The 22,044-nt window shown below is 37.2% G+C and overlaps 4 protein-coding genes across 13 annotated transcripts in view; 1 reads left to right on the top strand and 3 right to left on the bottom strand.

Annotated features, from left to right (window-relative positions):
• celsr1a (cadherin EGF LAG seven-pass G-type receptor 1a) overlaps positions 1-9,456 on the bottom strand; it is a 97,131-nt gene extending 87,675 nt beyond the window's left edge. For 4 of the 8 annotated variants that reach the window (XM_065269236.2, XM_065269237.2, XM_065269238.2 and 1 more), the window contains exon 1: positions 5,750-9,455. In XM_065269236.2, the coding sequence (XP_065125308.2) occupies positions 5,750-9,275 (3,526 nt within the window). In that variant the 5' untranslated portion in view covers positions 9,276-9,455. Of the gene's footprint in view, positions 1-5,749 lie in introns of all 8 variants that reach the window. The other 4 variants (XM_065269234.2, XM_065269235.2, XM_065269242.2 and 1 more) reach the window with 3 other exon arrangements.
• Positions 9,457-10,509: 1,053 nt separating this feature from the next.
• On the bottom strand, positions 10,510-16,265 carry trmu (tRNA 5-methylaminomethyl-2-thiouridylate methyltransferase). The gene is made up of 11 exons (XM_065269335.2): positions 16,048-16,265; positions 15,636-15,801; positions 15,435-15,541; positions 14,624-14,746; positions 14,266-14,438; positions 14,106-14,159; positions 13,804-13,870; positions 12,746-12,846; positions 12,510-12,654; positions 12,322-12,404; positions 10,510-11,569 (listed from the first exon to the last, which is right to left on the bottom strand). Exons 1-11 carry the CDS (start codon positions 16,127-16,129, stop codon positions 11,420-11,422), a joined length of 1,251 nt encoding a protein of 416 aa, XP_065125407.2. The 5' UTR covers positions 16,130-16,265; the 3' UTR covers positions 10,510-11,419.
• Positions 16,266-16,290: 25 nt separating this feature from the next.
• Positions 16,291-19,773, top strand: srr (serine racemase). 3 transcript variants are annotated; one of them, XM_065274711.2, is made up of 7 exons: positions 16,291-16,422; positions 17,276-17,458; positions 17,583-17,764; positions 17,849-17,979; positions 18,071-18,219; positions 18,652-18,741; positions 18,883-19,773. In XM_065274711.2, the coding sequence occupies exons 2-7, from the start codon at positions 17,281-17,283 to the stop codon at positions 19,122-19,124; spliced, it is 972 nt and encodes a 323-aa protein (XP_065130783.1). In that variant the 5' UTR covers positions 16,291-16,422; positions 17,276-17,280; the 3' UTR covers positions 19,125-19,773. The 3 variants fall into 3 exon arrangements, with proteins under 3 accessions (XP_065130783.1, XP_065130784.1, XP_065130785.1); XM_065274712.1 differs by having other exon boundaries at positions 16,297-16,354; XM_065274713.1 differs by lacking the exon at positions 16,291-16,422 and adding an exon at positions 16,629-16,832.
• Positions 19,774-20,584: 811 nt separating this feature from the next.
• On the bottom strand, positions 20,585-21,789 carry tprkb (Tp53rk binding protein). Its single transcript, XM_065269340.2, has 4 exons — positions 21,506-21,789; positions 21,122-21,244; positions 20,853-21,029; positions 20,585-20,775 (listed from the first exon to the last, which is right to left on the bottom strand). The coding sequence occupies exons 1-4, from the start codon at positions 21,644-21,646 to the stop codon at positions 20,689-20,691; spliced, it is 528 nt and encodes a 175-aa protein (XP_065125412.1). The 5' UTR covers positions 21,647-21,789; the 3' UTR covers positions 20,585-20,688.
• Between the last annotated feature and the right edge of the window lie 255 nt (positions 21,790-22,044).

Raw genomic sequence — 22,044 nt, 5'->3', positions numbered from 1 at the left:
AGCATCTCAGGGTGAGACCTTAATAATATGGCTGATAAAATGCCAAGAGGACATTTTTACAAATTTTAGGCAAATACTTTTAAGATAATTCCCATAGTTTCATTTGTGTTATTTCATAGTTTTGATGAGTTTATTATTATTTTAAAAAGTAGATTATTAAAAATAAAGAATGAGTAAGTGACCGTAAACTTCTTTATGGCAGTGTGTGTAATTGTGTGTCATCAGTCTACAAACTTCACGTGACCTCTAAATCTATTTTATGGGGTATGAAGCTTTCCCAAGTTCAGAGAGTTTGGTAACGAAATGTAACAAAGTCCAGGTATGTGAGTCCCGTAGTATTGAGTGGGCTATATAGTCAACTACATGAGACACGGTGGCCCACGGGCAGAAGCTCACCCCACTAAAAAGTCTGCGTGTATCAGCAAGCTTGACTCATCGACTGCAGGGGAAGAAACCAGCTAGAAGTGATGATTTACAAACTGTCTTTTCTTTATATCTAACATGAATCAGACATCAAACAATTCTGGAAAAATCTATTTTACCAGTGTAAATGAAAGCTGGCTCCATCTTTCTTGAGGGTTTGGGTATCGACAGATGTCTTATCACCCGTATTGATCCAGTGAAACAAAGCACAAAGGCTAAAAAAAGCTCCAGGATTTTATAGAGGACACCCATCATGTGGGGAAAAGGCTTGTTGAATGTTAACTTACACAGATAAGACAGATTAAGTTACTACTTAAACACAGTCCTCACCTCGATGTATTTGCGGTACACACCAGTGTTGGTTTAGGGTAGAATGGCCCTTGTTTTGACTAGAATGTTAACTTGCTTTTATCAGGGCCATCTTGGGGAGTTCTTGTGTGTCACAAGTAGTTAAACAATTAAAGCTCAGTCAAAAGAATCAACACCTGTTTAAAAGCGAAAGATAACAACGTAAAGTAAGATATTTTCTGGCTTCTTTTAAATTCCAAACTTTTTTAATGGAAAAAAGACGACAAAATCTGACATCTTTGTAATCAGCTAAAAGCATAAAATTGATTTATATGGCACATTTGGTTGTTAAAATTCACCTAAGTGATCTGGCACAAGTTTTCCCTTTAGGGCTGTTTCCCTTACCCTGGACTGAAGGTGAAAAGGTCACATAACTAGTGTTAATGGTTACCTAACATATGACATGTGGGTCTGTTAAAGAATAAAATACATTAGTTTATTAGAGGACAGAGAGAGAGTCCTGGGTGGAACTGAGAGGTAAAAGAGGGTGGGAGGGAACAGCTATGCCGATGGACACCGATGTGTCTTTGTCATGAATGAGCGAACGTTGCATAAATGGTGGTCATTACGACCCCAACAATGACTGTGAGCATGCACATACAGATGAGGAGCAGCAATCACGCCAACAAAGACACAGCCGTAAAGCCACAAAGTACAGACAACAGAGCTGTATTCTGTGAGATGTATTTGAATTGCGAGTTGCAAATGAGCAGGAAGAGGAACATGTGGATGGGAGAGAGGGACAGACAAAGAGAGGACAGAGAGAAAGAGTAATGCGTGTTTTGAGAAACTGATGCCATTTGATGATTATATTTTATAAATATAAAAGTGCTTTAAAGGTTCGACACAGAGATGCCCATAAGGGGCTTTCGCACTGCTGTAACATGTTACTTTCTCATTCACACACATACCCTATAGATCCCATAAAGACACGTTACGTATTTAAAGTCCACTTGGTAGGTTTTTCCTCAGCGTCTGAACTTTGTTTATAATCCGTGATTTCTCTTGCGCGAAACCATGCGCGTGTATCTTTGTTTATAATAAGATCATAACATGATGCGCTGTTCTATTATGCTAATGAATGATCTCAGCTTCTGCTCGGACAGTAAGGAGCTTCTATATCACTTTTCAATCCAGTTTGCATACATTTTTCATCGTGAATGTTAATATTAATTTAATTCCCCGCGTGTCAAAGAGCTGAACGATAACTTCTTAAGGGGCACGCCAATTACGACACTGTTTCTGCCATTTGTTCACACAGAATGCTTTCCGTAATGTTACGGAAAAGTTCCTAGGTCCCCTTTACGGGAGCGATCCCAGAACGATTACGGAATGTTTTTGTGTTTACACTGAAGGCTCTATGGCTAGGATGATTAAAGGGATAGTTCACCCAAAAATGAAAATTCTGTCATCATTTACTCACTCTCATGTTGTTACAAACCTGTATAAATCTGATGAACACAAAGGAAGATATTTTGAGAAATGCTTGTAACCAAACAGTTTGTGGACCCCATTTACTTTCATAGTATTCTTTTTTCCTACTGTGGAAGTGAATGGGGTCCACGTACGGTTTGGTTACAAACATTTCTCAAAATATCTTCCTCAAAATACCTTCCTTCGTGTTTATCAGAACAAAGAAATTTATGCGGGTTTGTAACAACATGAGAGTGAGTAAATGGTGACAGATTTTTAATTTTTTTGGTGAACTATCCCTTTAATATGCCATTCTGCTTGCTATGCTTTTCAATGAATTATGGTGAAATGCCACTACAACCAATAGCCAGATGGCCCTCTCGTGCAGAAACTGAATATAAAAGTACCATTTAAACACACAGCTTGCTTCAGGAAATGCCTATAAGCATATTTATTTAGCAGTTTTTTAAAGCACCACTGTGTAGGATCTACTCCCATCTAGCGGTAAAGCTCTATATGACAACCAACTGATTATTAGTTTCTAGCCCCCCCCCCATTCGGAACGCGTTTTACCTAGTACGGTGGCCCTGTCATGCCAAGGTTAACATGGCTTCCAGTAGCTAAAGCAAAGAAAAAAAATGAACAATTTGCATTGTCCTTTGCCTGTGATCCGTCAAAGCACACAGATTTATGTTAAACATGTAAAAAGTCTGATTGTCATGATATGTCCGCTTAAAATCACATAAGTTACAAAAAGCAATCATAAACGTAGCTTAGACACTCCTTTTTCATCCACGCGAGGAAAAATATCACAGGGGCTGTTAAACTTGGTATTAAGATGTGTTTTCATCGATCAGATCACAAGTGGACGAGAGAGAGACATTACGTTTACACTTGGTGTTTAAATCCGTCTCTTTTTGTCCATTTTCGACCGCTTCTCTTCAGATTACTGAGGAGATGGTCTGTGGACCAGTTCCTCTCCTGTCATTTACTCATGAGCTAGAGTAATGACGGGTTTAAATGGACGCGAACTAATATGTCAGAGTCCAATGCTTATGTTTAAGTAAACGTTACATGTCCGTGTATATGTAAGAGCTTTCTCTGATATTGGTAATAAGATCGCTCAACTTTCACACGCTTGTAAAATGAAACGAAAGACGCGCAGATCAGACGCTTTTATCAATGAAAGGCTAAAAATAGCGCTGTACACCGTGTGTTTGTGTTAGAGTTCAGAAAAGATGAAAAACATTTATCTCAGTACCTCAGATTACATAAATGGGCGGAGAGACGGCGTGTCTGTTCCAAGACATTAAACCACATGAAAGTTTACACTAACAAGTGTTACGCATACCCATGCTATAGTTAGCCAAGGAACTATAAAACTTCAAGTTTACAACATAAACTGTATAGATGTAAACGAATATGCTGAATTACCTGTGGTGAAGATAGAAAGTAACTTGAGTCCAATGAGCCCCATCTTGGAAAACTAACTCCAATATTGACTTTGGTCTTGATGTTTTTCCTGTCGCGTTGTCGTTTAAAATCCCTGTTTCGCTTCCTTGGCGACTTGTTTTAATGTCCTCGAGAATAGTTCTTCAACAGGCTTTCAAATCAAAGCATTAGATCGCAGGTTTATCACGGCGTGCGGCCGAAGGATTCAGTCTAACGCAGGTCGCATATCCGGGCTGCATACGTCATCAAGCCTGGTTTATTTAAATTAACTGAGCATTACATTCGCAAGTCATAAGCATATTACATCAATTTACAATTAACTAAGAATAAATGTCAGCTTTATAATTGTTAATATTCTGAAATAAGACTGTCTTGATGACGTATACCGCCTACACATGCAACCTCCGTAGGCTTCAGCTCGCGGCCAGCTTGAGTGTGCTCTGAAAGCGCGAAAGGCGGAGCTTGAATTTCAGGAATGTCCCTCGTCGGCGAATGTATTTCAAAGATGGAGGCACAACATGGATTCAGCCAGAGAGCGCTACGGCGGTATGTATTTTAAATAGCAGATTCTACACTTACGAGAATACTTTGATTAGTGGGGTGGAAGTAATTACACATGAATGAGCACATACTTTTGGAAGAAAACATGGGTTTTTGCTAAGAATTAACTAAAAAAAGTACACACTGGAGCTTTAAACCTTTTCTAGTATTTTCATGATTTAAAAAAAAATATATTTATAATGATTATGTTTGACGAGTGTTGCTTTTATAAATGCATGTTATAAACGATTAAAACTCAGTGATTTTAGAATGATAATGAAAAGTCATAATACATGAAAGAGCTGTGCAAAACATCGCCTCTGCGATTCAGAATCGATTTTAGACAGGTGTTATTAGTACAAATCATCCCAGCCCTGAGGCTCTGTGTCAATTTTACGGAAATTATCTGGGACCAATGTGCTGTGTAAATAAGGTTAATTATATACAACATTGCAAGTTGTCGTAGGACACACGTCACTTCAGGGACCTCCTCCTTTGTTGTTTTAGGTTTCTCTTGTTCATTCAGACAAAAATGTCTATGGCATCGTGAAGCACATATACTTTTATGAGTGCATGTGTGCAGCTAACTGCTAGAAAAATAATCTTATGATACATTACTGCAACAATCAGTACACACAACTACCCCAAAAAGGCAGAAAATATAAAAAAGCAAATTCACCACAGCTAACTAGCAGAAGAATGATAATGTTAGCCATTTTTTGATTTATCATTAGCCAAAAAATGCACTAAGATGGCCAATTCATTCAACAAGGTGACTTGTGAAAAAATAAAATCTGTGAAAAATTAATTGTTTATTATATATAAGTAAAGTATATAATAATTACTGAAACTTTGCACTATAGCACTTTCACATTATTTTCTCCCGGGATGTATCACTTCTGTAACTAGCTTTGGATAAAAGTGTCTGTCAAAGCCTAAATACAGATATATTGAAATGTTTTTTACGTATTTTTTATGTATTTAAGTCTTTTCTCAGGGAATTATTTACCACAGTGAATTAACAGGTCAGTTAAATGGTCTGTCTGTGAGCAGTAATCCATAAAATAAACTTGAAAAAAATCTAAGAAACATCAGTAAATCGTTTTTGACAAAATGAATAATCATAATTTAGATGCACCACTAAATACAACAATATAATGTGTTGCACATATCCAACATGTCATAACAAAATACTGGCAGGCATTTTGACAAAACAGAAATCAAATATGACTGTGAAAGTGAGCCGAAACCTCATTCTCACACACAAATAATTCTTGCCCTCCACAACATTTTCAACAAACAGCTCATAAGCAGAAAAACAGGATCGGGATTTAGCCTGCAGCAAACCAGCTGAGAACATGAAGCACTTCAGAGAAACCGCTCTATCAACTCTAACAGCAAAACGTTTTAGAGTGACATGTGTACATAAAAAATATTAATGTCTGGCTGCACATTTATAACAAACTGAGATCAGCTTATTTCCTTTTTATCCTGTTAAACCCTCTGCTTGTACAATCTCACACATCACAGGAACGATGGCCAATTTGAAAGATTCAATGACAGATTTACTCACCCGTGACAGAAACTTTCATGATGGCCTCCAGAGGTCGGTTGTTATCCAGATCTTTGCTGAGTTTCAGCTCTCCAGTATCCGGGTTTAGAATGAGCAAACCCAGGTCATTTCCTTCAATGAAACTATAATTGAGTTTATCTGACACATCTGGGTCATAGGCAGGCACCTTTCCTATAATCCCAGAAGGGAAGCTGTTGGATTTATTTGTTACATAATTATTGAAGATAATCTCAAAATTCTGCAAGACAGGAGCGTTATCGTTGACATCAAGCAGATAAATGTTGACCGTTGCAGAGCTGACCAGAGGAGCAGATGTGGCTTGTACTTCTAAAACATACTGATTTTTCGTCTCATAGTCCAGATCCACAAGCACTTTTAGGTCTCCAGTTAACATATCCAAGTCAAAGACCTCAGGAATGTTTCCATCCACAATCTGGTACAATATCTGAGCGTTCATTCCTTCATCCAGGTCAATGGCGGTGATTCGTGCCACCACTGAGTCCAATGGACTATTCTCTTTGATATATATTTCAAGCTTATCCTTCTCAAAAACAGGAGCATTGTCATTTGTGTCCAACACGGAAATCTGGATCTCCACGGCTGCTTTGAGGGAAGGAATGCCCATGTCTACTGCATAGGCCTTAAGGTTATACACTGGCTTGTACTCTCTGTCCAGCTTCATATTGGTTCTTATAATTCCTGAATATTCCTCGATCATGAAATCTCCCTGGCCATCGTCACCATCAACAAAGGTGTATTTCACCCTTCCATTTAATCCTGAGTCTTGGTCTGAAGCGGATATCTGAAGCACGCTGGTGAGTGGTGATGCATCTTCAGACACAGCACCCTTATATTTGTCCTTTCCAAACTGTGGAGCATTGTCATTGGCATCCAATACCATAATCTCTACATATGTAGTATCAGACTTTTGTGGGATTCCGTTATCATGGGCAGTGATAGCCAATGTGTAGGAGGCCTGTTCTTCGTAGTCAATCTCCATCTGCGTAGTGATGGCGCCCGTGTTTGGATCTATCTTAAACTGTGGAACATTGTCCTCCATGATGTAAGTAATGCGTGCATTCTCACCTGTGTCCTCATCTGTTGCGTTGATCACCACAACAGTTGATCCAATGGGTTGATTTTCAACTAAGGTCTGATGGTAGTTGGCGCTCTGAAACACGGGTCTGTGTGTGTTAGCATCAGTTACATTGATGAACACCTGTGCGGTGTCAAAAAGTGTGCCATCAGAAGCGGTAACAGTCAGAACATACTGACGTTCCTGTTTGTAATCCAAAGGCAGTGCTAGTGTGATGAGCCCACCGCCGCTTTGACTTGTGATGGCAAACCTGCTCCGTGTGTTACCACTGGAAATTTGATAAGTGACTACACTGTTTACATCACTGTCCAGAGCGGTAACTGTTAACACACTGGTCCCTACAACAGCATCCTCATTGATTTTAAGGGAATACAGTTTTTCCGTGAACGTAGGGATGTTGTCGTTCACATCCAGGACGGTGATGCTGACACTGGCTGAGGACGACATGACTGGAACTCCGTTGTCTCTGACTTCCACTCTGAAAGTGTAAAACTCAGTGGTTTCCCTGTCCAGCTCAGTGCTGACTGTTATCCAGCCAGTATTGTTATCAATGGTGAAGGGAAAGCCCGAAGTGGTATCTGTCAGGCTGTAATCTAACCGAGCATTTTCACCAGAGTCAGAATCAATTGCCTGAATGTGAATAACAAAATACCCAATAGGCACATTCTCCAAAACAGTAGCTTGAAAAGGAGTGCTTACAAACATGGGGATATTGTCATTCACATCCAATACTTGGACAACCACCAAACCGGTGCCATTAATTTTAGGAGGCCTGCCTCCATCCTGGGCCTTTATGCGTAAACTATACTCTCTGATCGTTTCATAGTCTAGAGGGTTTATGACATCAATGGTTCCTGTAGAGGTTTGTATGAAAAACTGACCCCTCACATTGCCACTAATTATGCTGTAATAAATCTTGGCATTATTGCCCTCATCTCTGTCCGTAGCTTTTACCCAGGCAACTTCAGTGTTAACTGCCACATTCTCTGGAACCTGAACTATGTATTTTTTCTCACTAAACTGAGGAGTGTTGTCATTTTCGTCTTCCACTGTTATGTACACCATGGCAGTGGCACTGCGGGGCCCGGGGTCCTTTCCTCTGTCATTTGCCTCAACTATCAGGTGATACTGGTCCATGGTTTCTCTATCAGGAGGAACTCGGACCTTCACCAGGCCATTCTCAGCATCTATTTCAAAGCCAGAGTTCACACCTTCACCGTTTACAATCTTATATGTCATGTTGCCATTGGATGGGGCGTCTCCGTCAGTGGCTCTCACAGTTATGACCTCGAAACCAACAGGCACGTTTTCATTTATCTTTACGTTGTACTCATTCTGTTCAAAAACAGGAACGTGGTCGTTGATGTCGCTGACGGTAACGGTCAGGATCGACGTGGCCGTGCGCCGCGGGTTGCCATTATCTGTGGCGGTGACTTTAAACGAGTGCGTGTCTTTGACTTCTCTATCTAAGGGCTGTTTAGTCTCAATGCTGCCGGTTTGAGGGTCTATTCGGAAAAAATCGTTAGATCGGCTGTCGAATAACGCTTCCATGACGTACTCTACTTTTCCCGCTTCTCCAGGGTCGCTGTCAGTCGCTTTAAGGGTGATGACGCGGGTGCCCGCCGGCTCGTTCTCAGGCATGGAAACCTGGTAGCGCTGCAACTGAAACTTAGGTGCTGAATTCACAGATCGTTTCATTCTTGATTTCCATTGATTTGATTCGTGCAGCGTATACTGTAATGATGATGTCTGTAATGTTGTGCATTGTAAATTAAGAAGCATGGTGACGATCAAACCGTTTGAACTGTGCAACGAACAGTGGATGGTGTCTTTAAAGGGTCTCGAGTCGTTCTCCAAACAGTACGTATCCTTTACTAACAAAGTCCCGTTACGCACAAACACATTTAGATGTTCCGACGTGCAAAAATAGCCTAAATCTCCAGAGTTTCGCGTAAAGACGGGTAAATATTCCTCAAGACTGAAGAGTACATTACCTGGAGAAAAGCAGGAAGTTGTTCCCAAGTTGTAAAGGCGATCCACGTTAATATCAGGTTTAGCCCCCTTCCTTTTATATTTGAAGACGCAATTCCGCCCGTGCACGAACACATTAAAATGTGCGTTTACTAGTCTTTCAGTGGTTAAAGATTTGATATTAATATAAAGCGGCTGCGCGCCCTGAGGAGAGCGCGCACAGTCCACCTCTCCATTTAAACGGAGTACTCCATTTTTCCAGTTCACTTTTAAAAAGTTCCCGAGGTATTTTGAAGTTAAAGTACGGTCTATTGTATACGTCCAACCCGGTCCCAGTGACAAATTGACCAGAAAGGCCCCTGAATGTAAAGTCTCAGATAGGTGTAAGTCAAAACATCCCATGAGAGGAGCGCAAAGGAGAAGGTGAACCAATAATAACCAACACATTACAAGATCCATGGTGTGAAACTCCACAAAACATCCAGGAAAAACACATCAACTCTCCTTCTCCCGACGTTTCGACCTTCTTTTATCCTTCATTGTAGGTATAAACGGCAGAAAATGCGGTTTATCCGACTGGTATCCATGGAGAGCTGTGACATTATCCGCGTTAAGTTTCAAATGAGGACAAAATGGCTCCGTGCGTGCGCGTCTCTCCCCCGCACACACATACACACACATTAACATAAACCTGCAGTGCACCTCCTCTTAGGACCAAAGAATAACTCTCATGGAAATTCGGCTTTTGTTATTCAACGCTGGATTCTCCATTATTTGGAGACTAATATCCCATTCACACTGCGAACGAACGACGCGTTAAAGTAAAACGCTGTTATTTGATAAATTAAACTTTGCTGCGCACAGGTTTGATGCGGTTACGAATGCGAGCCCTTAAATTAAATTAACGAGGGTTAGTTGGTAATACATGGACAGTTTTAGTTTGAACATTGGTATCTTGGGTCGACAGCTTGATGTGTTAAAACTCAAGTTAAAAGTTTCGGTAGGCTAACTTAGTGTCTTTACTTGGCATAATTCGCATCATGTACGGCCTTAATTAGACGCAACTTAACTAAGTATACTAATCAAATCTGCCATTATCATCACCGTCTTGCCTAGGACTAGGTGTATTAAAAACTAAATTTAGCTTGGATATGGATGAATTATCAACCTTGAAGATTAAAATGAAATAATTTTATTTTCGAATTTTGCATATATTTTGGTAGTTTTTTATAATTAAATATTAAATCTGGTTTTAATTTCAAATTTTATCATTTAATTAATTTATTTAAAATTATTAGCAGAATGTCTTCCATAGGATATGTTAACCATTAGATATATTTAACCTAGTAAAGTGGTTACCATGTTATCCGTTTGGTTTAAACCTTCGGCAAAGTGATATAAGTAGCCTACAGTGACAACTAGTCACCAATGTTATAAAACAAAATTTATTAAATTTAATTATTTCGTCAACCGTCTGAGTAAGGATACAGTAACCGTGGCTTGACTTTTGTCTAAAACTATTGGATGATGTGATGTTTTTGTCACGTCTTTGTTGTTATCACCAAAAAGTAATTATGTTTATTAATTTACATTAATTTTTTGTTTTTCGTTGACGTTTCCTTTATTAAAAAATACTTTATTGTATATCTTAGCAGATATTTTTTTGCACGTGCATGGCTAATAATTTATTCACAAAGTCCTAACGGATTTAGGCCTACATAACGTGAATCCGCAAACTAATGCAATCTGTATAAAACTACCATAAAGTAAATTTAAACGGCTAAATTATTCAGAGACTATAAGCAAAGAAGGCCAATTCTATATTGCATTAGTTTTTTTTTAATTACATTAAATTATCTTAGTATTATACTTTACTATATTATACCCTAACATATTCTGTGCTAAAATGTACATTAAAAATTGTATTACAGTACGATATAAAGCGCACAGATTTTGTGCGTCTCAGAAGACATAAATGACGGGCGCACGCCCTCTACTGACAACTGACCGTCTACCAGTGGTTCCCAAACTTTTTCAGCGTGTGGCCCCCTTTGTGCACGGTGCATTCCTGCGCGGCCCCCCAAACAAAATTTGTGACAAAAAACTGTTCTAAAACTCAACATTTTAATAAAAAAAAAAAAAACATTAAATTATACAAAAAAGTAGTGCTTTTGGTTAGTAGCCTTATTTTTTTAGGTTTAATTACACAGAATTCATGATAAATTAATGTATTTCATAAAATGCCATAAAACTGGGGCCCCCCTGGCACCATCTCGCGGCCCCCAGTTTGAAAACCACTGGTCTAAACCAGTCTTTGTCTCAAAAGACAGCAGAAATACAAATCTTTTTTTTTTTTTTTACAACAAATTCACAAACATTTACAAATCCGTAAAATTTCCTTTATATTTAAAAAAAAATCATAGTAAAAAAATAACAGAAAACATCCAATGCTTCCGTATTTTAGCAGAAACAATCAAGGCCTTTGCATTTCTACAGTCTTAGACGTTGGACAGGTTTGTTTTTGAACAGCACAGGCCTGTAAAGATCTTGGTGTTATTTAGTAGTTCCCCACCGGAAGTGTTTCAATATGACACAGATAGGTCTCAGCTGATTGGCTCCAGCTTATGATGACTTGTGTCTTTAGATGTACAGTTCATGCAGTTTTGACCTCTCTGAAGAGTGAATTTTGTAGGTCCTAGAAGAATAATCTTACCACTGCCTAAACACTCATCTCCTTTATACAACACAGCAAACTGCAAAAGTAAACAAAATAGCACACATTAAGGCATGAATTCAGATCTGATGTTCCTTTTAAAATTGCATTTGAGTATCCTAACTGTACAGAATCTCACACATAAGTTTATTTTTGTTTATAATTACCAGAAAGTATACACATTGAGTTGTTTTAAGGATCAACTGATTAAATAAAGATATATCTACCTGCATAGGAAAATATACTACACAAGATTTCCACATATCCAAATGAAAAGAAAAAAAAAAATAATGAAAGAAAAAAACTTTTCACTTATTTTAACTTGAGTATTTTGGGTGACACTTTACAATAATATTGTATTTGTTAACATTAGTCAATACTTCTAAAAAATTAATTAATCTTAGTTCATGTTAATTTTAGCATTTACAGTAGTACAAATACATATTTAAAACCAAAAGTTAAACTGTTAACATTAGTTAATGCACAATGAACACACTTGAGAGAGTGTGCATTGTTTATTGATAGGCATTTTTTGTATTGTATTTGTTGATTCAATAAGCACTGAATTACACAATTATTTTCTTTTACTGTAATACAATAAAAAACACATGAATGCATAACATTAATGAGGTAATAATGAGAATAATGGAAATTGTAAAAAATAATTTCTATAATTGTTTTTTTATATAGTGTACTTCGAAAATATAAAAGTAAGTTTCATTGTATAATTGTGCTAGGATGCTTTTTTTGAGGAGTGCTTTTATGTAGTATTTCTAAAAATAAATAGTGTACCTGACCAGGTGTCATTGCTCTCATTGGCTGTTTAGCAATTATCCACACTGACCCATCTAGATTTAAAGTCACAGTGCATGGAGCTAAAAGAAGAAAGATAATGCCATTAGCACAGCTGACGTGATCAAAACAGAAGAAAAAATCCTGCTTGTTGTTATAAATCATGTAACAGAAATCATGCTACTCACTTAAAGGCATCCGGTTATTATAACGGAAGTGACATTCCATCATTTGAGTGCGAATAAGTTCAACAGGTGGCTCTTCGGCTATCCAGTGGAATCGGTCTGTTTTTAATGTGTCTCGTAACAGTGCTGGGTGGTTAGTTGTTGGTGCCTGCAAGAGTTTCCACACATTATAAATCAATCAATCTTTTGCGGTAAAATAATTATACACAAGTATAAATAATCCAAAATGTGTAACTCACCACAAATACCTCACTAGTTGTGATGTCTTTATCAACCACAAACCAAGGGTCTTTTTGCCCTCCTATTCTAGCTCTCTGCCCCAGTGTTAATGTGAACCAACCTAAAGCAAATAACAGTAATATGTATCACAGACTCGGTGTAGGAGAGGAAGAAATATTAAAGGGGGGGTTTAATGGTATTTCAAGCATTCTGACTTATTAACACAGTTATAGAGTTGTTTCCTCATGCTAAACGTAGGCAAAGTGTCAAAAATGCAGTTGGGCGTGTTTCAGAGTATTTCTGTGCCGAATGCACTTCGCCAGGGTTCGTACAAGTTTCGGCTAATTTTTTTCGATTACGGTTCTAACTGACGTTTCAGGGGTTTTCGATACGTATCACTTCTTTATATGGGCTTCCGCCGGAAAACTTCCCCTGGAAAACCCCGCCCAGCCGTCAGTCAGCGGGAGACGCTAGAGCTTGCTAACAGCTTTTCACGCCACTCAGCTTTGTTTAATTTCAAAAGTCAACAATGGCACAACAAGAAGTGTGTTTTTGGATGTAAGGAGAAGACATCCAGCCTTATGGAAACAATGGATATAGTTTATTATCCGGATTAGCAGCGGAGTTTTGCGTGTGTGTGTTTGATGCGGTGGATTTTCATGACGAGTTACACGCGGTAAGTAAGACTTCTGTCTTATGTTGGAAATAGGCGCGTGTATATTATATAAATGACACGAACATGTAGTGAATCATAAGTTAAAACAGTGTTGTATAGTGTTGCATGACTCGTACTCGCTCCTCCCGTGTTATAACTCCTCCTTCTTCATTTTTTCGTACGTTATCGGAAAGATTCGGTAAAGCTAATCTTTCTTTTATAAATCTGATTAAACTAAAGACTCTTCAGAGATATAAAGGATGTCATACTACTCCATAGGTACTCCAGATTAATATCAGAAATGCAGAAACAGCGTGTGTTACGTGAGCTTTAATGAATAATTTATATATATATAAATTTATATATATATATATATATATATATATATATATATATATATATTTTATAAATATAAATACTTGCCTTTATGCTGCCCCATTATCTTTCCATCTTCAATAGAGACATAATTTCCAGGTTTGGGCTCTAAATACTATAAAATATGAGGAAATTTATATAAGTTTCATGACTGAACGTGGTAATTATTTCCTGTAAGGGGCATTGTTGTTAATGTTTCAAAACTACCTACTTTTCATGCTAGGTTTATTTTTGTTTAAATTATCAGATTGTGCCTTGATTACATGTAAATCATTAATATATTCCCTTTTATGAATTTATGAAAGTGCTTTCAGTTGTTTTTTAGGCTGAAATGTGTATCAAACACATACCTCAAGGATAAACTGCTCAAAGTTTCTTTCTCCAATGAAACAGATTCCCATGCTCTTTTGGTAGAAACAAAGTAATTACTTATAACAAAACACTACTTAATCTCAAGTAATAAAAGCCTCATGTACCTAGATCTTGAAGATGTAATTGAATCAACATTACCTCTTTCTTCTTTAAAACATGCTGAAAGCCGGCCTCAGCTGCTATCTTCTTTACAAAGTCTTTGGTTAGTCCAGACAAGGGGAATAATGTGCGTCGCAAAGCATCCTGGGAGATCTGACTTAGGAAGAAGGTTTGGTCCTTTAAGAGATCAGCTCCCTGATATAGCCGTACCGCTAAGATTCAAAAAGGGATTCAAGATCTCAAAGCTGAAACAAACCACATCATTTACACAAATGCTAATGAAAAGGGCTGCTTCCTTTGATTTTTTTTAATACTGAAAAAATTATCACGGTTTCTCTACTGAAGGATATCTTTACATTGTTATTATCTGCATAGCAGAGGCATAGGTTGCGCTTACGTTTTCTGATTTCAAATCGATCTCTGAAGAGGGTTCGACCAGGTGGAGTGTACTTCTGTTGGAAAACCTCCTTGTCTTCTTGGGATGTTCGTGCATAGTGTCCTGTCGCCATGGCGTCACCACCTGTTTCCACATGAGACTGTTATGAGAAATATTCAGCATTAAAGGCGGGGTGCACAATTTTTTAAAAACGCTTTGGAAAAGGAAGTCGGGCCGAGTACCAAAACACACTTGTAGCCAATCAGCATTAAGGGGCGTGTCTACTAACCGACATTGTTGCCTGTTGCGTATGTGTGGGGCGGGTCTATCAAAAGAAGACCCAGATTCTATTGGGGTAGGGGCGTGTTTGTTTAGGTGATTTCAAATGTCAACATTGGCTTTCAGAGATCATGCACCCCGCCTTTAAACTTCACATGGACCCCGGTTAATGCATGAACTTCGAAAACTGAACATTCTGTAAAAACTGTGGCACCCAGGAAGTTACATTTTTTAAACCCAAACTGCACACAAATTGTAGTGCTCAATAAACACAAAAAAACATTTCACAAAACTTGTTACATACCCCATTAAATGTGGACAATACATTTGTGTGCAACTCTGCTTTTCTGGCCTTTTGTGGCAGTTGTGTTTATTGTATAAATAAATGTTGGTATCGTCAAATCTCTTAAGAATTAAATACAAAATAAAATAGCACATATATTTAATTGGACAATTTTGAAGTTGATGAACAATATTTTATAAAAACTAACTTTTTTTTACTAAACCTTTGGCAGAAGATGAAAAGTTTGTTTATGAATCTCTCCAAACTTACCTAAAGTGTTAACAGCATACTGATAAAAGTGCTTGAACTTGATGTGTTTGTTACACAATATGTCTGGATTGGGTGTTCTGCCGCTCTCATATTCCTTAAGCAGATTACTTAAAAAACAAGGAAAGATAAAAAGAATGAACAAATTAAGCTCTAATTTAATAATTAAATGATATGTCCAGAGAAATCCACTGTGAAATTTACCTGAACACTTCATGCCAATATTCTTTAACATATGACACCTGGTGGAAAGGCATGTCTAGCATCTTACACACTTTATAAGCATCTTCACAATCTGTCTCTGAGGAACAGACCCCTTTCTCATCATGAGAATCCCAGTTCTTCATAAACACTCCAGTCACGTGATAGCCTAATAGATAGATAAACAAACTATCTTATTTTATCATACATAGGTGTGTGTGCGCGTGCGTATAATTTAGAAATAATAAAACATTAAAAGAAATCATGGGTTAAACGTGCACATTTTTATGAATTTATCTCTAACAAAAATACAAACTTTTTTGTAATAAATAAAACAACTGATTTAAAATCAATTAAACTGTAATTAATAAAAGTGTAATACATTTTAATTATCAGGAAGGGTGTGAATTCTTACCCATTCTTTTAAGTAACAACGCACTGACCGAACTGTCAACCCCTCCAGACATGGCACACACCACGTGTCTGACTAAGCCCATATTGCGTATAGAAATTAATCAAATAAACAATTTTTAAGAATGGGATGGTGCGTTTCACGCCTCTATCATGAAGGTCGCCATGTTTAAAGTCATTTGCAAAACATTGCCACACCGGTAACAAAAAAATCAGCGCCAGTGAAAGCATCATGTTCCTAGTAGGATCCATTTAACTGTAACACTCAATACGAAGCGTGGGTCAGCGGCTCCGACCAAACACAGTCCTGGGTGATGATAACTAGATAAAGGCATTTTATTTAAGAGTAATACAGGATCGGATTTCATTGTTGTGTCAGGTACCAAACTTGACGTACTGCATTTAAATATACTTTTCTGGTACATATGCAGAATGTGTGAACTTTTTGAGCCGCCGAGCGAACCCTAGTGGCAATAATGTAACAGTTTGTTTCAGACTTCAAAGTACCGCGAGAGTGACTCAAAAGCTTTAGGATCAGTCAGTTCTCGCGGTACTCCTATGTCATAAGCAGATAGGTCGGCTGGGTTCACATGGTAGTTGTTTTTGTGATGAATGCTCTTGCGTGATAATTTTTAATAATTTCTAGTATTAATAATACGTTTTAGATTTAACTGTTTTCCGGTAATAATCCATAATTACTGCGCAATATTAAGTTAAATATATCTAATGTATTTGATAAATTCACAGGGAAATTTGTGAATGTGAACACCAAAATGAATATTCTGTCATGTAAGTTATCTGTTTGTAGTTGGAAAAACGAATACCATGAAAGTCAATGGGTGTCAAGTAACTGTGTAGTTACCATTATTTATAAAATATGTTTGTTTTCAAGAGAATTAAGAAACTCATACAGGTTTAGACAAAAAATGACAGAATTTTCATTTTTGGGCGAAATATCCCTTGAAATATACTTCATTTTATTTCAACAGTTTTTTAACATAATTTTATTAATGACAGCAACGATGTTAGTATTTTTACGATATATTTTGTAATGAATTTGTAATAAATATTATTTGTATTTTATTATATTTTTGTGGTTATCATTTCCTTTTTCCTTACTGTTTGTTCTTAAAGGCATCTGGAACTATGCAAGTTAAGAAATTATAGCAATAAATTTGTATAGTATTGGTATAAGAATTATACTAAACGTCAACATTTTTTTGATGCAACAGGAAAAATGGGAGAAGTTTCAGCAGACAGCATCACTGTAGAGATGCTCAGAGAGGCACATGAAACTGTCAGACGAAGTCCTTTAAATGTCATCCAAACTCCAATGATCCCGTGGTCCCAAACCACACTGCCACTGATCACATCTGGTGACATTCACATCAAACTGGAGAACATGCAGAGGACCGGTGGGTTTGTGGTCTGAAATTGTACAGCGTGATGTCTGTATGATTTTATAACAGCAATATATGCGCATGAAAAATATACCATCTGAAAGATAATGAATGGATGTTATGTTTCTCTTACCACCAGGTTCATTTAAGATAAGAGGTGTTGCAAACCAGTTTGCACGGAGACTCAAAGGGGGCAATTTTGTAACCATGTCTGCTGGAAATTATGGAAAGTCATTTGCTTATGCCTGTAAGCATTATAGATCAAAAGGCAAAGTTGTAATGCCCGAAAACGCCCCCATCTCAAGATCTCTGCTTATACAAGTATGACCCCCAACTTTTCTTTTTTGCAGTAAAGTCTGTATCTTAATTAAATCACTAATATAATATTGTATCCATCATCTGTAGAGTTTAGGAGTTGAGGTTGAAAGAGTGCCAACTCCACGTCTCATGGATGTTGTTAACCGCTGCGTTCAAGAGGACAACATGACTTTCATGCATTCATATGATGACCCTGATCTTATAGCAGGCCATGCCAGGTCAGTGCATCTAAGAAGAGTTATTTATTCTGTGAATCTGCGCATAGTATATTGTTATAAATTTACTTGTTAACATCTCTTTCAATTATAGCTTAGGTTTTGAGATTCTAGAGGTTATAGCACATCCAGATGTAGTTGTTGTTTGTTGTGGTGGAGGTGGGCTACTTGCCGGTGTGGCAGCTGCCATCAAACTCTCTGGATGTGAGAATACAAGGATCTATGGAGTGGAACCAGAAGGAGGTGAATATTTAAAGTTGTTGTGATATTTCAACGTTCCCTTTTGGTGACATGCACATTTTTTGTGTTTTTTAACGGGCACCTTGACTATGAAGACTTGTTTGCTTTAATATTTTATATTTGCCTTCTAGTACTAAAATCCATTGATAGATCCACTCAAAAATATTTCATTATGTCAAAAAAAAACAACAACATGTAATACTAATTTGAAGCTGTGGAGGCCACCATTATGTTTTGCGCATAGTGCATTTCAGGTCGATGACGTGTAATGGTTGTCACAGAATAGTTTACTAATAAATACTATGATATCTACTAGTTTATCATGTGAGAGTGTTTTGCATAGACAAGCTTCACCTACTTTTCTTTAGATCTTAATGTAAAAATCACTTGTTAAATGAGCTGTTTTGACTTTGATTTTATTTATTTTTATTATAGCATGTACAATGTACAAGAGCTTCATTGAGAAAAAGCCTGTTGGTATGGATGCCAAAAGCGTTGCTTCAGGGCTAGCACCACCATTCGCAGGTATAAGATCTCCTGTTGAATGTAATAATGCTGTTAATACACTGAATATAATGCATTTATTCACATTACATATTTTATATGTTACAAGATTCAGGATTTTCTTATTCCATTTGGAAATTGTAATGTTTCGATTCACTCCAGGTGTGTTGCCATACAAGTTGTGTCAGAGATATGTGGAAGATATTGTTCTGGTGACCGATGAGGAGATCAAATCTGCTGTTTCTACACTGTATAAGGCCGGCCTCGTTGTTGAACCATCAGGCACTGCAGCGTTTGCTGCCGTAATAAATAACAGAATACCGGACATCTCTGACAAGAATGTTGTGGTCATCCTCAGCGGAGGAAACATCGGCAAAGATGAACTTAGCAGCTTTCCAGATTAAGTTAGTTTACTCAAACTTGAGTAAATAGTTTGAGTCTGCACCTCACATAAAGCTATCGTATGACCTATAAAGTCTTAAAGCGGGGTGCATGATCCCTGAAAGCCAATGTTACCCTTCTTTTGATAGACTCGCCCCACACTTATGCAACCCAGGTAACGATGTCGGTTAGTAGACACGCCCCTTACTGCTGATTGGCTACAAGTGTGTTTTGGCACTTTTCCAAAGTGTTTTTCAAAAATCATGCATCCTGCCTTTAATATATAGCTCATGCAACATATGGAGTACTTAAATATTTTTTTCTTTTTTGTCAGCACCAGTCCTCATTCACTAACATTGTATGGAAAAGAGTAGCCTGAACATTATGCCAAAATACCTTGTTTTCCGCAGAAGTAAAAAATGAACTGATTTCAAACAACATAAGGGTTGAGTAAATATTTGTTTTTTTCTGCATTTACTCATACTTATCATTTTAATACATTTGGCCTAAAAAGATGATACAACAGTGATACAATGTTCAACCCTACTGTAAAATCCAGCTAAGACCAGCATGAGCTGGTAGCCGGTCTTTCCGACCTGAAAAGATGGTGGTCCAGCTAAGTCCAGCTTAAAAAGTTACCAAAACACAGCTAGACCAGCTTGCTACACCAGCTTTCCAGACAACAATTAGACTAGTCTTAGAATCTAGAGTCTTTGCCTCAAAATAGACACAAGTAATGTTTTTAGTAAGGTGTGTTTGTTAAAACTAGCTATTTTCCTAATTAAACTAAGTTCTAGTCCTAGTTTAAGATAATCCCTGTCCGGGAAACCACCCTTAAAGAGCTTATGCTGTTTTTTTTCAGTAGGGAATATTAACTCATTAGAAATAATGTGATATTTGTATATGACCTGTTTCATATGAAAACACTAAATAAAGTCATGAAATAGTTGGTGGTCATCTAGATTTTTCCAATGCTTGCATTGAGTAACACATTAGTGGTGCTTTCAATCTTAAAGACATAAATCAACAAACAGCAGGCCTGGAAAATGAATTTAAAGGAACTGCTGTATCCAAAGATACAGAGTTGCTCAGTCCCTTATCCTATTTGAGTTTTGACAATTTATTAAATGTACCTGTGATTTCCTTGTGACCAGGGATAAATCAGGACCATAGGGCAAGTAAAAAAAGAATATGATTTATTAATATTAATAGGGCATTTTCCCAGACAGGGCTTAAGCCTAGTCCCAGACTAACTTAAATGTTAGTGTTGTCTTGATCGAAAACACTTGCTCTGACATAATCTTAAAATAAATCAGTGCTGTGTGTCTCAAGATGCACACCAGTAATGTTTACTTTAAATTATGCTTTTGAAAATGGCTTAAGGTAATCCCTATCTGTGAAAGCACCCCATGAACTTTAAATAATAGCAAACTTATTCAGAAGTCTTTTAAATATTTAAAAAACTTTCAACACATTCGTCCAGTCTTTTGCAATATGTGAATCAGATTTATTTAAAAAGGCCATTGACATATTAACACAGGAGACTCAGTATGAGTCAAAAACACAGATTTTTTTATAGATCAACATCTATGCAACATCCTTTGTGGCCATCCTGCACACAACAGCATCCAAAAGACTCCCACACTTCTCCTCCTGCGGTGCAACTTTGTAAAGCTGTAACAAAAATAAAAACTGTATTTGTCAAATACATGCAAAACTACTTCCCGTCATCACTGTTTAAGAAAACAAACCTTTTTAATTTGAGCAGCATCGGTCATATCAGACACTTGATCGATATCAATCTGCTGTCCATCCACCTTTGAGATGATGTCATCAATGTTGAGTGTTTCTTCTTTATTGTGTACTAACACAAAATAAACTGCACTATCACTGTCTGAAATCCCAAACCTTTTGAAAGCTTCAGATATCTATTAATACGTCAAGAAAGCATTATGTTAAACAAGGCACGCTATGAATGGTATTCATATACAAATATATTCCTGTACTGGATATCGCTCACATTGTTTGTGGGTGAAAGATTAAAAATGATTTCAGAGTAAAGACTTCTGGTCTTCATTTTCCCAATTGTATGCAGGTGAACCGCTTTATTGGCAGCAACCAGGACCTGGAATGCATCCACAACCTTTACAAAGAGAAAAAAGTTAATAAGATAAAATGATCTCTCAGATAAAGTTATTGAAGCTGTAGTACACTCTGTTATATCTCTCAATGACTTGTACCATAGTGCAGGAATGTACAGAACAGTACTAAATGATTACTTTAGTTCCTCATTGTAAAATGTACATGACTTCTAATACTGATCAAAAGAAGCAATGGTATTTTAGCGTTACCTATCCGATTACCATAAACGATTATGAAAACGTAAGATGTGCTGTTTTCTCACCATTGATGGGTTGATCAAAGCGCCTTTAATTTCGCCATTCACGGCCATTTTTCTCAACTCTGTCGCATTCTTCACATCTTTGAAAAGTAACTGAGTTACTGTGTATTCAGGGAATAGCTCTAAATCCTGTGTACGGTGCATTGTTATTTCACTATTTTCAGTATGAAACACACGCAGAGGCAGAGCACGTTCCGCTCAAAGGCGGAATAAAAATAATGTGACACCTTATGCTGCTGCGAATGTTATGACGTTTTAATAAAATATTAAATAGTTTTGTATATATTTAAGTACACAGTTTAAATAACAAAACATTAAACTTTAAAATGTAATACCATTACTACAGAAGAAGAATAAAATATAAAATTTTGTGAAACGGGCGTAGCAAACTTGCTCGGAAGTAGTTTTGAATTGGTCAAATGAAATGTGCCCAAGGGGACACAATTGTTTGTCGCACAGTGCATCTTTTCTACTTATTTATTTTTTAAATCATGAGCAATATAATTGTTTAGATAATATGTTTTCATAAAGCGTTTTATACT

The sequence above is a fragment of the Paramisgurnus dabryanus genome, chromosome 1 (assembly GCF_030506205.2).
Source record: "Paramisgurnus dabryanus chromosome 1, PD_genome_1.1, whole genome shotgun sequence".
Lineage (NCBI taxonomy): Eukaryota > Metazoa > Chordata > Actinopteri > Cypriniformes > Cobitidae > Paramisgurnus > Paramisgurnus dabryanus.
This window is presented reverse-complemented; position numbering and strand designations above follow the sequence as displayed.

Excerpts from the sequence above, each read along its gene's own strand:
- tprkb (XM_065269340.2), bottom strand. The coding sequence starts at position 21,646 with ATGCACCGTACACAGGATTTAGAGCTATTCCCTGAATACACAGTAACT. Across the intron at positions 21,245-21,505 it reads CTTTGATCAACCCATCAATG|GTTGTGGATGCATTCCAGGT; the intron begins GTGAGAAAACAG and ends CTCTTTGTAAAG. Across the intron at positions 21,030-21,121 it reads ATCTTTCACCCACAAACAAT|ATATCTGAAGCTTTCAAAAG; the intron begins GTGAGCGATATC and ends ACGTATTAATAG.
- trmu (XM_065269335.2), bottom strand. The coding sequence starts at position 16,129 with ATGGGCTTAGTCAGACACGTGGTGTGTGCCATGTCTGGAGGGGTTGAC. Across the intron at positions 12,405-12,509 it reads TAATAACCGGATGCCTTTAA|CTCCATGCACTGTGACTTTA; the intron begins GTGAGTAGCATG and ends TTCTTCTTTTAG. Across the intron at positions 11,570-12,321 it reads GAGCAATGACACCTGGTCAG|TTTGCTGTGTTGTATAAAGG; the intron begins GTACACTATTTA and ends TTACTTTTGCAG.
- srr (XM_065274711.2), top strand. The coding sequence starts at position 17,281 with ATGGGAGAAGTTTCAGCAGACAGCATCACTGTAGAGATGCTCAGAGAG. Across the intron at positions 17,765-17,848 it reads CAAGATCTCTGCTTATACAA|AGTTTAGGAGTTGAGGTTGA; the intron begins GTATGACCCCCA and ends CATCATCTGTAG. Across the intron at positions 18,742-18,882 it reads GCTAGCACCACCATTCGCAG|GTGTGTTGCCATACAAGTTG; the intron begins GTATAAGATCTC and ends GATTCACTCCAG.